General features: G+C 45.0%; 4 protein-coding genes across 5 annotated transcripts in view; all 4 read right to left on the bottom strand.

Annotated features, from left to right (window-relative positions):
- Nucleotides 1-995, bottom strand: part of Sima (HIF-1 transcription factor component sima) — a 33,916-nt gene extending 32,921 nt beyond the window's left edge. Inside the window, exon 1 of one of the 2 annotated variants that reach the window (XM_076309986.1) lies at nucleotides 444-995. In XM_076309986.1, coding sequence (XP_076166101.1) covers nucleotides 444-487 — 44 coding nt within the window. In that variant the 5' untranslated portion in view covers nucleotides 488-995. The remainder of the gene's footprint in view (nucleotides 1-443) is intronic. The other variant, XM_076309987.1, reaches the window with a different exon arrangement.
- Nucleotides 996-1,391: 396 nt separating this feature from the next.
- LOC143146042 (mitochondrial intermembrane space import and assembly protein 40) lies at nucleotides 1,392-2,061 on the bottom strand. The gene has a single exon (XM_076310014.1). It carries the CDS (start codon nucleotides 2,042-2,044, stop codon nucleotides 1,667-1,669), a length of 378 nt encoding a protein of 125 aa, XP_076166129.1. The 5' UTR covers nucleotides 2,045-2,061; the 3' UTR covers nucleotides 1,392-1,666.
- A 92-nt stretch (nucleotides 2,062-2,153) lies between these two features.
- Nucleotides 2,154-3,042, bottom strand: LOC143146043 (ribonuclease P protein subunit p14-like). Its single transcript, XM_076310015.1, has 2 exons — nucleotides 2,927-3,042; nucleotides 2,154-2,454 (listed from the first exon to the last, which is right to left on the bottom strand). The coding sequence occupies exons 1-2, from the start codon at nucleotides 2,947-2,949 to the stop codon at nucleotides 2,154-2,156; spliced, it is 324 nt and encodes a 107-aa protein (XP_076166130.1). The 5' UTR covers nucleotides 2,950-3,042.
- Nucleotides 3,043-11,157: 8,115 nt separating this feature from the next.
- The window catches only part of LOC143146171 (uncharacterized), a 9,704-nt gene continuing 3,636 nt past the window's right edge, over nucleotides 11,158-17,225 (bottom strand). The window contains exon 1 of the mRNA XM_076310194.1: nucleotides 11,158-17,225. This exon is cut by the window's right edge and continues 3,636 nt beyond it. The gene's annotated coding sequence lies outside the window, so the exon portion shown is untranslated.

Raw genomic sequence — 17,225 nt, 5'->3', positions numbered from 1 at the left:
GTTTCGTGCACGTATCACATGTGCGCCCGTAGCTGGAGAGCAAATAAAGAGAGATCGAATCATTACGCAGAAGAGGCATAAGTGACCATGCAACAAAAGGACGGTGGAAGGGGAACAGAAAAAGCAAAAGAGAGAGAAGGACGGAAAGAGAGCCGTCCAACTCGGAGGAAACGCGATTGCGTCAAACACGCCTCACTCACTCACGCATATACGCAACGCAACATGCGCGCGCGTGAGTCACAGAATTTGTTCCTTGATGTTCGTCGATTCGAGATCCTAAACAGTTGTCCACGAACGATGGTGTAACGAAATAAGATACAATGCCGTATGAAACAAGACGCTTGGACTTATCAGTGAAAATCGTGAAAAAGGCGATATATACAGAACGTATTGTCCATACGGGTGCGTTGCGCTTGTGCCCCCGTAGAGTACGATTCACTCACCTTCTTTTCTCCTTGTGTTTCCTCTCTTTTTTCAATGGCTCCATGGCACAGTGGGAAATGTAGGAAAAAATTCTTTGGACGATACACTATCGGGACACTATCGGGACACTCTCGGGACACTGTCGGGACACTCTCGGACACTGCCAAGGAACGTATCCAACGTGTACCTCCACTTCGGACTCGTCGCGATGATTCTCGTTCCCAATTGTCTCTCTCGTACTTTGCTCGCACGGACTCGATCGTGTTCTCTGTCGCGTTATCGAAATCGATGCACCAACATACGCTATCCGCACAGTACGCGACGTCACCTCGGCTCGTTTCGTTCTGTTAACGTTTGTGGACGAAAACACATCCTCCCATCATCCGTACAAAACGCTCAACGAACGCCAAACTCATGGTGTGATGGCGATCACGATGACGATGGTGGAAGCTTGTAGTGGTAGTAAACGACCGCGGCGTGGTGTGGAGGTTGTATACACGAGAGCAGACTGTCCAAATGGTTGAAATTGGAAGGGGAACCGCGAAGCTGACGTCACACCACTTTCGTTCCGTCTTCCTCGTAGTTACCGCCATCGCGCGGCCAAGACGTCAATCAGCTTGTGCGATGAACAAGTAGAACATTTCAGAATCCAATATCATCGCGCTACGGGCAAATTGTTTTATTAGAAAAGCTGTAATCGCAACGCGTATAAATAGATGTTCTTTGCTCTTTCGTATACGAGTTTAATAATCACCATTTATTCTACAGATAAAAAGTATATAGAACGATTGAAATTCATGGACAAGAAAATAGAAAATAAAATGTATTCGTTGTAGATTTGTTCGCCGTATTACTTTCCAAACGAGAAATAAATAATCGGTCGTGCGAGAGACTGTTTTCTCATTGTAATAATGCGAAAATTGTCGCACGATGATTTTACAGAAGGTCAAGAACGCACATACTGCAAGAACAATATTTATGAATACTTTATTCCTTTAACATTATTTCCCATAGAACCTACTCTTTGTAAGGACTACAGAGATCCTGTTTTATTAAGTCCCGGTAAAAATTTTACCTAAATAACACGCGACGCGATCGTTTCGCATTACTTATTAGATGGCAGGACAAAAATAGTTCAATTAACGTTAGTCCGTTCTATTTCTTGTTTAGTAGTAGGTGCATCTGGTCTTTCTTCTTTTTCCGATTCTAGTTCATCATGCGTACCAGACGTTTCACTGTTGGCCTACAAATTTTTATTGTGTCCTTGGGTAGAATCGTCCATGTCTTCGTCAAAATCGTCTAAATTTGTCTCCTTGCTACCGTATAATGCAGGATACTGGATCATGCACATTTGCATCGTCTTAAATGCTTCGTAGCAGTCCGAACCTTTCGGCTCTGCATCGGAGTAGTGGAAACACGAAAAGGCTTCTCGAAATTCCAATCCACATGGCCCGGTAGCCATACCACCAAGACAAGGACAATTCCAGTTGATCTCTCCATTAGGTAATAACAGACCAGGACTTGGTTCTGGTTCTGGAAGATCTATTTTACTAGGTGTTGCATGGTCTTCTTTCGACGCGAATATTATAGTATCTTTACCCTCCTTACGAATTACTGACATAATCGATCGATCGATATTAACGTACAAAATTGTGTAACTTCTTTCTCAAAAAGTAAGTACCGATAAATTGTTCTAGATATTTTCCAAGCTTGTTCTAACTACTCGCTCTTTAATGCTGATAATTTCTACTATCGGCAGTAAACGATAATAAATTAAACGAGGCACGATGAATTAAATACGAGCACGATACCCCTTCGTACGTTACAGCTACAGTTAAGGCAGCTCTTAAACGTACGTAGCAATCGTCTGTGCAGCGTAAAATAAATCTGTGTTCCTTTGGATTGTACTTCAGAATATCAATAGAGCACTTGGCTCCTTTTTCACCAAACAATTCTCTTACAGATTGAAGGATATTCTTCTTCAAATAGACTTGCGTTACCTCCAGATTGGGACAATTTGGGACAAATTCTCTAGAAACAAACAAAGAATGTATTCCAACTATAAAATATTTAAATATCGTGTAGTAACATTATATAAATACATAGTAATACTTTCGATCGGTATTACAAATATTTTTCTAATAAACGTAGAACACAATTATTGTAACCATGCACGAAATTAGTAAAAGAAAACAAATGATGGTTGATACGATCGAAAAGTTTGCAATATTTTCAAATGAAGAACTATTTCATTACATTGCAATTAAATCGATGTAATGTTTATACGGAAATGATGATGTTGTCTATAATGTAATTATAAAGTTATATTATAATTTAAAATTGATTGTCATTTTAATTTGTATCAAATAATAATATTTCAAACGCAAAAGTATTAACTAGTGCACATTTCGTCTTTAGCCTAACCTACAACGACCGTTCTCGTAATATAGGCTAAATTAGCTGTATCTAGACAGAAGTTTGAAAAATGATTGAATGTACTAACAGAGAAATATCTAAGTAATACATTGTACACAGAACACCGATTCGCGACTCACATTGAATATTCGCGAATTTAATAGAGCACTTTTCGTCGATGGATCGTACAAAGCACTTTGCGGCGTTTCATTCATGCTTTCGTGACATAACAAGCAGACAACACCTCCTACAACGAACAGATGACGCTTCGATCGCTTATCTCGGGACCTTTAACTTGAAATACATTATGATTATTAAACTATATTATTTGAATTATCGAAACTAATATTTGGTTCGGACATTCTATAACAAAAAATTACTCAAAAATTACTTGAAAATTACTCTCTACAAAGAACTTAAAATCAAGTTTCCAGGAGAAACATTCTGTTTGTACGTCACCCAATGCAATCTCTAGATTTCTAGGAAATATTTTAACACTAAAACTAGTTACAAACGAATGCATAAATTCGAGACGGCCAACGAACCAGCCTTTATCCGTTAAATCCTGCGAGACACCAGGGTGGACGAAGACCTTATCGACGTAATCCCAAAAGTTATTATGCTTTGAAGGATAATCGACCCACGTTATTCTTTGACAATCGTGACAATTGAATATTTGGAACTTTAAATTGAAATCTTTCCGATTACATTTAAAATCGTATCTGCGCGACTTTGTTCCATGGAAGAATTTCCTTTCACGCGTTTTTCCGAAGTAGTACCGCTTTGACAAGAATTAAAAAACTTCGATGTAATCGCCACTGTATCATAGCAATCGATGTAATTACGAGTAGACGAATTCCAAAAATCAAATCGTATCGAGTTTGGAATCTTATTGCGTACAGTCGCGAAAGCGCAACCTCTTCGCGCAAGGTCAATGCCAATGTCAATACAGAAAGTTAAAAGCTATTACAAAGGAAACTTTGAACTTTCGCTAGAAGCTCGTCGCTGTAAAATTACAGCGCCTGTGCAAAATAAAAAATTAAATCGCTCTATTCGTTTCCTTGCATTCATTATTATTTTTTAACCCTCCAATGAAATTATATCTTTATTGTCAGAAAAAAAAATACGATTGTGCATTGTGTTTTCAGCTTTCCAATATCGAGCGAAACACGAGAGGACGGAAGTGAATTCGTTAGATTTCGTACTTGCCGTAATATCCACACACTTTTCTTTTGGCATTTGGAACATCTGGCCTCCTTTTCTTCGATGTCGACCGATTATGATAAGTCGAGGATACGTTGAAACGTACGATCCGCGAAAGAATCGATACTTGGATTACCTGGTGCGTTATTCGAATCGCCTGCCGACTGCGAGCTCGGCGACTGGGCTACCCGAGACCCTTACGCTTATCCTTTTCACTGTTCCATGGGTCCTGTATACAAGGCCTTCGCATTGGCGTAACGCGTCGAAAATACCGGCGCGAGCTCGATATCTACAGAACCGAGTCGAAGACCCGAAAAAATTGTTACTAGAGTACGGAATCCGGAAAGAGCTCTTTTCTCACGAGACTCGTGTCTCACCACGCCACTGATTCGATCGCGGTATTTTCGTTGTTCCGTGCAGATTCCACGCACAAGGCGCGACGCATTGGCGTAGCAGAGCAGGGACTTACCGATACCGCATTCTACGCTAGTATAAAATATTCCAAGAGTATATATATATATTCTAAATATTTCGGATCGATGCGCCAAGTGTCGAGTAAAAATTTGCCAATGAAAAAAAAAACAAGAAAAAAGTTTTCTTTTCGTTGAAGAATACGCACAACTTAGCAGCGGAATGTATACGTACCGTCGTTTAGAGTGTGGCGTAGCAACTCACGGTACGCTAAAAGGAAATCGCGGGAACGTGCGAAAATTTGCGGCTCGAAAATATCGATATGCTCGTTCGTGCTTAGTCCGACTGCGAGTGCATCTCACCCGTTGCACTCGGAGATGCAATCGAACCAGACTTCTTTCATTTAAGGAGACGATCGATGATGCGATGCTTGAAACACGCGCGCGTGTGCGTTGCAAGCTCCGAGCTTCGAAATTCTATATATCGTACGCGATATCGATCGTTCGAAAACGAGTAAAATACTCGATGTTAAATTAAAAGTTGTCGAAAGGACGTTTATTTTACGATATTTATTTTTACATTTCGATCTGTAAAGGAAAGTATCATGATCGAAACAAAATTTCAAAATTTTTTTCTACCGATACTTTTTAAAACCTTCTAATCGCGTTTGAACTATTGAAAAGGAGAATCAATTTCTATATGAAAAAGGTAAATTGAACTTTTTCTCTATTTTTTCCAATAAGGAAAAAATTAAATACAGTCTTATTCGTTGCAAACTTGAATCGCATTTTTTTCGTCGAAAAATATCGTAACGTACTCCATTTTTGCTGCAATTTCATCTTTGTAGAAATTCGTGAGATCCGCGCAAATAATGAAAAGGCAAAGTACCGTTCTTCGAGAAAATTCTTGAAAGTTTCACCAAGTTTTCGATGCACGTCCGCGATGCTTTACGCGTATAAGTAACCCACAATTCCCAAGGCAACCATAATTTCATATATCGAAGTTCGGTCTGAAGCGTGTCATCGAATACAATGGAAGACTAATGACGTCACGGGAACTATACTACGGAAAGCGGCGTATTCGCCGGAATATCATGAATAACAAAGAATCGTAGAGTCATCGTATTTATGCTGGGCCCTGTTTAATCGCGTTGTCGGCGCTCTCGCTTCGATACCTCTAGAAATCGTTTCCAGAAAATGTTGGCCGTGAGCGTAAAAACATTATTGGCACGTAAGGAACGCGCGCGTGCGCAAGATGGAAAAAAAGAAACAATGATTAGTGTCGTCCGGAACGAAGGAATATTAAATAGAATGGAAATATACCGTGACAAAAATAACGACGACAAAAGCTGAAATTGCACCAGGAAGCCGTGGTTCCTGTATTTCATTGTGCCGGGTCGCGCACCTTACGCATGCAAGTTTATTCAGTTCGAATGTTACAGGCTCGCAGGTTAAAAGATCTCTGTCGCGTACAGAGCGTTTTAAAATACGCACGTCGTGGATACGCACAATTTTCAAATTCTTTCGTGCAAACATCGACGAGAGGACGAATGAAAAGTTGCACGTAATTAGTGGGTACTGATAATTTCACGAGCAATTATTGTGTCGGTGCAACTACACGATAGAAAACTCTTGTTTCTGTTTTAATCTTTGATTCGTTTAAGATCTATGCTAATATTTTTCAACCGGTAATTATATATCTTCCGCTCGTAGAATTAATTCCGGCCCGAGAGGGTTAGAGAACGGAACGTAATTCCACGTGTGGCGCGCGAACCGCCAGGATCGCCTCGCATAATTTATTTGACGCGTGCGTTACGCAATCCAGTGGAATAAGGAAAACGGAAGAGACAGCGATGCAACGAAAATAAGAAGACTCTCCCGGTGATCATTAAACTCCGTACACGAGCCGGTGGACTGGTTCTCCTTGACGATACGCACGCGTCATATTGCCGTTAGTAAAATCTGTCGATTCAGTTCTCTGGAAATCACTGTTACGGGCCCCTACTTTCCCCTTCTTTCCCGTTTTCCGTCCAGTTTCGCGATAGGAGACTCAGCCGGGGAGGCACAAACGCCTCTTTCTTTCGAACCCCTTGTCGGTTGGCGTATTACGAGCAACGAAGATATTCGGACAGTGGACCGTATTTGAATTTGTCCTTTGGTAATTTATTTACACGAATTTAAATAAATTAAAATTTCATATCTTAACCGAGAAATCCATCGACAACCTAGAATGAAATCGATCTTTACACAGTTGCGAAGTAATAAGTTGTAAAATATCGATCGTTTCGATCGATCGTTTCTCCATCGCGGTGATTTTCGTAGGGAAGGAGTTGAGTTCTCGTGCAACGTTTTCGTCGTTGTAGCTCAAATGCGAAAAATAAAGCGTATCGAAAATTGTTTTAACATGAAATATAAATATATTTGGGTGGTATTGTACAGTCAGTGATTCGTTCGTATATACAGAATTATGTACATGCCGAACACTATATCCTCGAAATACTCTGCGCGTAAACTCACACATACATACGTTTGACGAAATCGATCGACCCACACACGTGTTTGGGAAATAATCATCCATTCATCCGGATCAACGCATCCATCCATCCGATTCTTGGATCCGCGAATCTTCTCACGTATTCTCTGGTACTTTTATTATTCAGTGTAATTTTATTTTGCTTTTTTTCGTCGAGCGTCGAACGATATTTGACGCTCGGTTATATAATTTTTAACATATTTGCGATTAATTAGGACGTCTGCCGCCGGACAATTCCATTCTACGGGTACAATGGCGCCTTTCGCGAGTGATTCTCTTTTGTATTTTTTTCTTTTTGTAAGTCAACCTAAGCGGATTTTGATCGTAACACGTCTGCTTTTATTTGTATTTATTTACTTACATTTTTTTAGCGTTTTGCCTTACTTTTGCTCGCTTTTTTTTTCTCTTTATTTATCCTATTACAGAACTACGTTTTCGTTTATCCGCGTTACAAACCACAACGAGGTATCGTTTACTTTAGACTTCATGACTACTAGTTAGAGAATAAGCGTAGAAATGTATCACACTAGAGACTTGTACATTATCTTAAATGCGTAGGTATGTTCTTTTTTTTGTTTTTCCTTTTCGATAATACAGTAGTGTAGTAGTTGGTTAGCTAGCTTTAACCCTCCCCCTCTTTCCCCGGATCGTCTTTCTACCCGACCGCCCGCACGCCCGCACGCCCGCACGCCCGCACACCCGCACACCCGCCGCACACCCGCCGGTCAGTCCGTCCATCCGTCCATCCGTCCCGTGCCCGTTCGAGAAACCGAGGAAGATCATCGCCGAGCGCTCAGACGATGGAAACGAGGCGACACGCGGCGCGTTTCGCAAAAAGGGTAGACCAAATACACCACCCACCTCTCCTCTCGCGCACGCCAATGGAAAACACGCTCGTTTAAGCTCCGAGCAAAGAAACGACATCGACTCGAACTTTAACAAACGATCGAGCAAAGTAAACGTTCCCCCGGCGAACAGATAATAGACACGTATTCCCGATCGAACACCTAAAGAATCCACGTATGCCAGGCATACGAAAAGACGCGTACGAACCGCTAAAAAATGACCACCTAGCCGTTTATTCGAGAGCTTTTCAAGGGCAGGGCTTTTAATGGCTGCCGTAATATACGTTTCGCGCTGCGCGTTGCACACGTGGGAATATGGCAAAACCACGGAAAAAGAATCGAATTGCTCTTTCGTCCTCTTCCATCGCATACATACGAAATCTCGGTACGGTAACGGTTGTTTTCGGCTCAATCGGCGATGATCGCTATCGATCGTTAACCGGAAATCTATAAATATTCGCGCGAGTACAGGGAGAGTCTCTAAATAATTTCAAACTCTCGGGGTAACACCAACGTGGCTAAACTTTGCCGATCGAACGGCAAAACTGACAATTTCTATCGCGATACAGCCCGGTGGTCGGCTCTAAATTCGAAATTTGCAAAGACATCGGAAGCAATGGAAAGTGGCGAACAGCCAATGCGTGCGAGCGATTCGTTTCTGACGAACAATATAGTATTCGGAACACGGGGCAACTAATCGAAGAGGAGCACGTGGGCGAGAATCGGGCGCGCATAATTGTTCGGTCTTCCGTTTCGATCGTACCTCGGTGAAAAAAAACCGACTTTTATTTTTCGACTATCGTATCGCCGAGCTCGGAATCGCTCTACTTAATGCAAACACGAACGAAGGAAAATGTTGCGGCGGCGGGGGCAGAGGCAGGGACACGGCCAGGGGCAGGGGCAGGGCGAACGAAAGCAAAGGTGAAAGAAGAAAGGAGACGCGATGGAGGACGATAGGCGAGCGGTGGACGCGTAAAAATAGGAAAGGAAGAGAGAAATAACCCACGGAGAGAAATGTCGCGAAGGCTGTCAAACCGTAGAGGCACCAGGAGGTGGTTATCGATTGGTCGGAGAGACAGGCCTCGAGTCGCTCCAGCCAGGGGCGTATTCGGCTGTCCCGTTTCGTAGTTCGACTTTTACCGGTGGTAAATTTTTGCCAGTTTGTGTTGCGAGGAAAGAGGATCGATCGTTGAGAGAGAGAGAGAGAGAGAGAGAGAGAGAGAGAGAGAGAGAGAGAGAGAGAGAGAGAGAGAGAGAGAGAGAGAGAGAGAAAGTTTGTCGAAACGGAGATGGCAGGCATTTTGGGCGTGGTCCATCGTTTCAAATCGCTGGGACTATCCATAGACAGTAACCCATAATATCCTGACGTTCGTGACACATGGACGTCTCTCCTCTTTATGGCCGCGCACGGTGCTTTCCAGAATCGAGCCTCCTCCCTCTGCATTTCTCGCTCTTTCTGCTATCTCCCCTCGAGTTTGACTATCAAAAGATCGAAACCCCTGGCGCGTACGAAACGACCGTACTCGCTGCGATCTAGATTCGAACCAACTGTGCACGTATACCGAGGCATCGAAAATACAACTTATAAAAGCGGGCACCAATTTCAAAACGAAAAGTACCGTATCCGAAGCATTCGTTGCTCAACGTTTTAAAAGATATCGAACCATAAGTAACGTCGTTTCTTACTTACGTCGAAACGAGTCTCTTTGTCCCAATGTCGATTCGGTGTTCGAAGCGTGCACTTTGTTTTCGTAAAAAACTATCGAATCGAGCGTGCGCGAAGGTTGAAATTTATGAAAGTTAAAAAACAAAAAAACAAAAACACATTCGCGACGGTATACAGAGAGACGTTTCACAGGTGCGAAACCGTCGACGTTGGTTTCTAAATCCCCGAAAACCAACATCGAAACAGCCAGTAGGCTTCGATGACGAAGCACTTAAGGCTTCGGTCGACGCAGAGCCGCGTTTAACGGTCAAAGGAATCGTAGAAAGAAATACGGGAATGCGTCCAAACTCGGCGAATGGATTCCAGGAGAATTAAACAAATCGATCGATCGTTACTAAAACTATATATTGTCGCTGGAAAGGAAACTTATTCACGGAACGACTGGATGTATGCGATTCGGAGAAATACTCGCGGATACTCTCCGTAAAAGGCGAAGTTTGAAAAGCTCTCGAATACGAACTGGAGGAAAAATAAGAAAATGAAAGAACTTCGGTCGAAGCGGCGTTCAAAAAGGACTCGGTAACTCGAAGCGAATTACGGGGATAAAGAATTACCGGGGTCGGGATCGAGCGTGCGTGTACGTGTATAGAACCGGGTGTGCGAGCCGACGCGCGTACAAAGAATAGCGCGATATAGCGTGCGTTATGTGTATTTGCCGAATCGGCCGGTGTACTTTCGGTACGCGAACAATTCGGCGCGTCAGAGGAACCGGGTCATTGTTAAGTGCGCTCCGTGCTTTTTAAGCATAGCTTTTCAATCGGAGAGTGGGGAGCCAGCAGTCCTCTCTTTCTCCGGCCCGTAGGGGTGGGGGAGGGGGGGGGGGGATCGAGAGATCATTCATCGCGAGATCGAGGAGGCGATTTAAGAAAAATTCGCGTTAGAGCCGAGAAGGGAGGAGGTACACCCACGGTCAAGCACATTGTAATTCGGGCCCCCGACTGGAAGTAGAAGAGGATCGGTGGATCAAAAATGGCTTCGGGTCGCTTTATACTCGGCCGGTGCTTTCCGGCGCAACTACCTGCCAGCAACGGCTGCCACACGGCTCGCTTAGCTCGCTTAGCTCGCTCGCTCGCTCGCACGTCCCTTTGCAAGAGGAGCTTTACCTTTAACCACGTACCTGCCTTACCGCCCTCTCGCCTGTCTACCTACTTCGTCGGCGTTTCTGCCCCAGTGTTCCTGGACCGGGTGTTCAGAGGGGTCCCGAGTTCCACAGAAAAAGCCTTGGGTATATCTTTACGAGCGGAGCCATAAAAGCCGTAGGAGTTCGTCCGTTTCTCGATTAACTCTCTTCTGGTGAGGTGCATGGATCGTGTTCGACGGTCTACGATCCTTATTGTCGTGTATATTCCGCGTGCCCGTATAATGCAAGAACGAACACTACCGTGTCCTTCGAAACATCCAGTCGCGTCTTTCTAAAAGCTCGAGCCGAGAGGAACGTTGACGATTTCGAGACACGAGACACGAGACACGACACCACCGAGGTCTGTGCATCGCACACCCCGGAGCTTTCTTCTCCACCGGGTGCAGGTACCGCCCGGTGGTCGAATTGTCAGCCCTCTACTCCCAACCCTACCCCACCCCACCCCACCCCTCGCTCTCTCTCTCTCTTCAATCGTGGCAAAACTAAATCTTCCTTTCGAACTCGTCTCTTCGCATCCTTCTTCATCCGCTTTACCGTGCATCTACAGTACCTTCGAGCGTTCCTCCTCGCTTATCCGAAGCATCTCGTGTGTGTCTCGCGAGAGCAACGAGATCTCGTCGTTTGGTACGTCGCGACGGCCTCGACCCCTCTCCCTCTCCCTCTCTCTTCGCCCGCTTCTCCCTTCCTCGCTCAATCTACCCTCCTCACCTGTCCTCGTCTCGCCAGCGGAAAGAACGTTTCTCCTTTCCAACCGATAAATCCTATATCACGATAAACGAGGAGTTAACGTTACCGGGTTTGGATCGATATATACGCTCTTTACGCGTCCTCCTCTAATCCAGCGGCGTTCGCGAACAATTTTCGTTTAGAAATTCGTTACACGCTGCGTGTTCTCTCTCTCTCTCTCTCTTTCTCTCTCACTTTCTGTACACATTCTTTTCGATCGATCATTATCTACACACACGCATCCCTTCTTTCCCCGTTACCTTTTCTTCTCTCTGTGCGATCGCGTTCACTCGCGTGCGCGCGTGCTCGCGCAATCGCAACATGAGCGTTAATAATAATAATAAGAAGAAGAATAATAATAATAAGAATAATAAGAATAATAATAATAATGGTAATATATATACATATACGTGTGTATATACATATACATGTACATATACATATACATACACATATACGCGTATACGTATACGTATAGATACACATATATACGTATACGTATACGTATACATACATATATACGTGTACATACATATAATATGTATGTATAATTATACAGGAGATTAGGCTTTGTATTCAGTCAAAGTAGCGGGGGCGCTAGCTCGTTATATATTAAATAATTTGAGGCAGTTTACGTCATTTTGTTTAAGGCCGAGTTAACAGTAGTGAACTATAAAGGTGTGTACGCGCGCGTGTAAAGCGCCGGTGATTCTTCGAAGGCTGATTCACGGTAAACGGGCAACCGGTAGAATCTCGACGATGACGCGAAAACATCGGGAAATTTAGTTTAATTTCGAAGGAGAACTAGGGAGGTAACCCCCCTACCGGTCGGGTATCACTCATCGAAAGTGGTATACTTTGTGCTCCCTTATCTTACCCGCTCTGTTTCTCTTTCTCTCGGCCTTTAGATTCCGTTCGTCTCGCTCGGTTGCCCTGTCGAACGTGAATCGAGCTTTTGTGTACGCACAAAAGTACGTTCGTAAGTATAGTGGAGGGCGAGGCACGTTCGAGCACACACAGATTCTCTCTGTCTCTTTTTTTCGTTTTTTTCGTTAAACAAAACACGCGCGCACACACGCATCTCCGTGAATTAAGAAGAAGCTTGACCGTATATTTACGTTATAGTTCGTTATTACACGCGACGTAGGACAAAATATTTCATGCCAGACTTTTCTCGTACCCGCTTACGGAGGAAGCACGTTTTTGTTACAGAGTAAATATACCGCCTTTTTGTTCTCGCCAACTAACGACGATCAAACAACAGACTTTTGCGGACAACGGGACAAAGAAAAATAAAAGTAAAGGAATGGTAAACACGGGGTAAGAGAAAATAATAATCGCTCGGGACGTACAGATATATATGTATATATGCATTCATCGAATGCAACGTAAAATAAAGAATTACCGGAACGACCGCACATGCCGCGTATCCTCGATTTTCTTTCTATCCTCCGTTCGGTGCGTTCCAGAATACCGAGTACGAACTCGAACGAAGACGATCGATCGCGAAAGAAACGAATCGCGAATGTGGAGTAAAATTTGCTCGTTCTTCGAGGAAAACGATTTCGGAGGTACACAGGGTCAGGCGCGCGCGTTAACGGGAAAAAACATTGCTGACGGAGCGAGAAACGAATCTTGGTCGGAGGGATACGAGAGGTCCGGACAAGTAGCTTTCTTAGCCGAGTGCGCAAGTGTGGCCCGCGTATTTTCAAGATCGATCGTCTCGACGAACGGAAGCTTCGTCCAACGAAAAACTTTTATTCCACATTTGCGTATTTATTCTTTCCAGAATCCCTTCTTCTTCGGTCGTTTCGCGTATTTTGATACACCCTGTATACGTGTACGCGTTAGGATCTCTCGCCGAGCCGTTCTAAACCAGAACGGTCGGATAAATAAACGCGTCGGGTCAGCAGGAACGAAGATGAAATTTCTGTCGGAGTGTGCGAGCGAGATTCTAAATCGAAAGCGTTTCCTGAGAAGGGCCAAGGATCGCGAAAAAGAAAAAAGAATCGAGCGTCTCCAGACACCGAACAACCAGCAACCACGAACCGCGGTTCTAGCGTCTTATCTACCCTATACGATGTCGTTCAACGTCGTTTCCTTTACCTAATCTTCCCTGGATTTTTTAAGAAGACGGTAACGTCGAAGAACGCGCGCGCGCACGCGCGCACGGCCGTTCGATCGAAAGAAACGGATCGCGCGATCTAAATGCAAAAAGTAATACTGACACGGAAAGGCGAGTCCATCGTTTAACGTCCGCAAAGGTTCTCGAGCAAAGGAAAACACTAGTGGAGACTGGTGGAGACTGGTGGAGACTGGTGGATACTGGTGGAGATGGGAAACTGCAGCGCGCGGAGCACCGTCTCCGCGGTTTGGCACGTACAAAGTGTCGCTCGCTTTCGGCACGAACACCGCGTTCGAATTTCGTCGTGCATTTTCCATGACGTAACACGCTCGACGGGGAGACACCGTTTGGCGTCGATTCTCGTTACGCGAGACGAAAAAATTTTAAGGCGTTGCTCGATCCTATCGGTGCTGCTTGACATTCGACCGTCTCGCCGAGCGACCAGAGTTTTGTGCGCTCGCGAGGCCCCTTTTCTTTCGACACATCGCAATCGAATTCTATGAGAGTGTACCCCTTTGCATAGTAAGCGGTTAACGATCTACGGAAAAATATACGGGGTGTCCCAGAATACGAGAAACCTTTGTCTTCGGGACGATCGATCGAACGAATTCACGGAACGCGAGCGTACCGAACGAAAATTCTATTCGGTAGTTCGCGTTACGAACTCGTGTCCCGACAACGTTTAAACGGAACTCCACGGTAACGCGCGTTCTGGGACGCACCGTACAACGGATCAGGTGAAACGTAGAAGGCTACGTTTCCCCGATGGTAAATTACGAAGAAACCGAAGAGACAAAACCCGACCAACGAAAAGGAAAAACAAAAGACCACGACGATCGTTGTAATGTTTTTGCAACTACCGCTCTTTTTCCTTCTTGTTTAAATTCCAGTCTCGTTTACGAAAATCAACGGTGGGTATTCCCGATCCACCAAAAACCGAAGTTTGCAGGCAATTTTAGGAAACTTTTGTGGAAGTTAAAATCTAGTAGTTGGTAACTGTACTTTGTTTATGTACAACGGAGCGAGCGAAAGAGCGAACGAGCGAACGAACGAACGAACGAACGAACGAACGCTAGTCGCGCATCGAAACGTTGCCTCCCGTCGACGATAAATACTACGCTCTAAGTAACTGTATTTAGGCCCTGTATCCGTTTTGCTTCCCTCTGCTTTGGCGCTAAGAGGTCCGTTCCCTTTGAACGAGCAAAAACAGCGGGGCGGAAATGCTCGGTCGAGATGGACGACGAAGGGTAAGTGCCGGGAACGAACCGCTGCTACTCGAGCGGGCCTGTGCACCGGCACGAATTTACGAAGCAGCTTCGCAAATTTCCACGCACGAAATAGAACGGAACACGTTGCAACCCTTGTTCGAGATCACCGTGCATGGGCATTCGCGAATCGGCTACGTCGCCTCGAAGAAAGAGAACGATGCTAGACTCGAAACAACGATGTCGTTTCAAAATACTTGGCGCGAAAGAATTTCCCATATTTTCGAAGCTCGTACTTTTGTTCGGCAAAGGTGATTTCGAAGCAGAAGATAATCGATGGCGTTCGCTCTTCGATAGTTTCGAGGTCGAACGTTTTGGAATGTAAAAGTAACGTTCGAGTTCTTCTTCGTTCGCGGAATAAAGGAGGAAAAGAAGAGAAGAAACCGACAAACCAACGAATGAAACCTTTTCAAAGACAGCGAGACAACGTTTCTGCTCGCGACGCTTCCTAATTACCTAATGTCGACGTCATATTATATAACGTGTTCAACGGGGGTTTCAACGAGGTACAATAATGCCCTCCTTCCTTCCACGTCGTATAAATATCCATCAGTGGATGAGGTTTAACCCTCTACCGTACGGGCAATCTATAACCAGGAAATGTATTTGCTATCGACCGGCTGGAAGGCGCACGATTGCGCCTCGTGTGCGTCGGGCGTCGGGCGTCGATGCGTGCCGTGTCAAATGCAGTACGCGTTAGAAATACAGGGTGTCCCGAAACACGTAACGCGATTCGAAATACCTAATCGATTTCACTTTGTACGAACTTTCGTTTTCCAAATGATCGATTTTCGAGACAAGCGAGAGAGGAACGCGCGTTGCTCCGAATCCTTCGATTCGACGGATCTCGATTCAAGCGTGCGCGCGCTCCTCGCGTTTTCAAATTCGACTCTCGCCGATACAGAAGGTTCGTACTAAAAAAAATTCTATTTTATAAAAAAGTCACCACTGATAATTCGGCTCGAATTACACATTTTGGAACATCCTGTACATCATTACCCTTTATCTCTGAATTACTCTCTCGAATTATTTCTTTTCTCTCTCTCACTCTCACTCTCATTCTCTCCCTCTCTTTCTTTCACGACTATTTTGAACGCGAACCTTCCGAGGTATCAGAAAAATACGCGAGCTTTTCCTACAAAAATAAACATTCTTCCGCGAGTAGTTAGTTTGTCGCGCGCGCGCGCGCACGAGTTCCAATTTACTTTTGAGAAATCGAGCCCAGTGAAATTCGCAAAAGCGCTGAAAAACGGCAGATCCGCGCGATCGACGAAATTATCGACCATCGATACATCATCGAGCCTAGTTTCCTTCGTCCGGTCGAGAGAGAGGGAAAAAAAAAAGAAAAAAAAACCAAGTGCCCTCCGTGACTTTCATTTTTATTCCGAGGATCCTACGAATAGAGCACACAAAAAAGATCGCGGCTTGTTTCCCTTGTTTCCCGCAACTTCCCCCTCTGCCCATTTTTCCAAGGTTCCACGAGTGAGACGGGTAAAATTATATAGGAGTCGTCGGCGGAGGTTCGCATTAGTGACTGCGTAGCCTAACGTCCGCATGCGTCCACATGGTCGTCAGTGTTTTCGGAATACAAGTCGATGCATCGTACTCTCTCTACCCCGTGCGAGCCGTCGTCTCTCGATTTCGTCTCTACCGATCCCCATCTTGACCGCGCCCCCTTCTCGTCTGGTCTGGTCGCTCGGCGTCTCTCGTCCCTCCCGTCCCGTAACCGCCCAGATCCGTCCCGTCCCGTATCGTCCCGTCTCGTTTCGCCTCGCTTCGTCTCGCTTCGCCTCGGCTCGCCCGTACCGCCGGTGCGGTCGTGCGGTCACGTTGATCGATCGTTACCGTGTAACGAAATACGGTCCTCGTCCGTTTCTCCTTGAGCGCGCTCTTTGAAAAGGCGCAGGACAAAAAAGACGAAATCCTGGCTGGCCAGCTCTCTCGGACCTCGGGTTTCTAGAGATGTTCCGCGACAGAGAAACGAACAAGCGCTCACCCGAGAAACGGAGAAAGGGCGAGGGAGATGTTCCGTTAAAGCGAGACGACTACGCGATTGCTACGTAGCTAGCAGCAATACTGCCGTTTCCTGTATATACTCGCAAAACGAAAAACAGAAAAAAATTAGCCGTTCGCGTCTTCCCTTTGTTCGGCGCGACGTTACTCATTTTGGACCCCGTTGGGTAACGTCTCTGTCCATTGCGTTCGTTCGGATTTTGGCACTTGCGATTTTACGATGATTGTCGATCGGGGCTTGTATGTATAATCGATAATTCGAACAATTACCGACAATGTCGAAGCTAACTCGCCGTTCGGAATGATATCGATATGCTGGCTAATGCGATTCTACGAGCTAATCGTTGGAAAAACGCGTCTAATACTATATCGGTAGTGTGTTTCGTTAACGTTCCCGTCT

Source organism: Ptiloglossa arizonensis, chromosome 4, assembly GCF_051014685.1.
Source record: "Ptiloglossa arizonensis isolate GNS036 chromosome 4, iyPtiAriz1_principal, whole genome shotgun sequence".
NCBI classification, from domain to species: domain Eukaryota; kingdom Metazoa; phylum Arthropoda; class Insecta; order Hymenoptera; family Colletidae; genus Ptiloglossa; species Ptiloglossa arizonensis.
The sequence above is the reverse complement of the archived record's forward strand: the minus strand, read 5'-3'. Positions and strand labels throughout refer to the sequence as shown.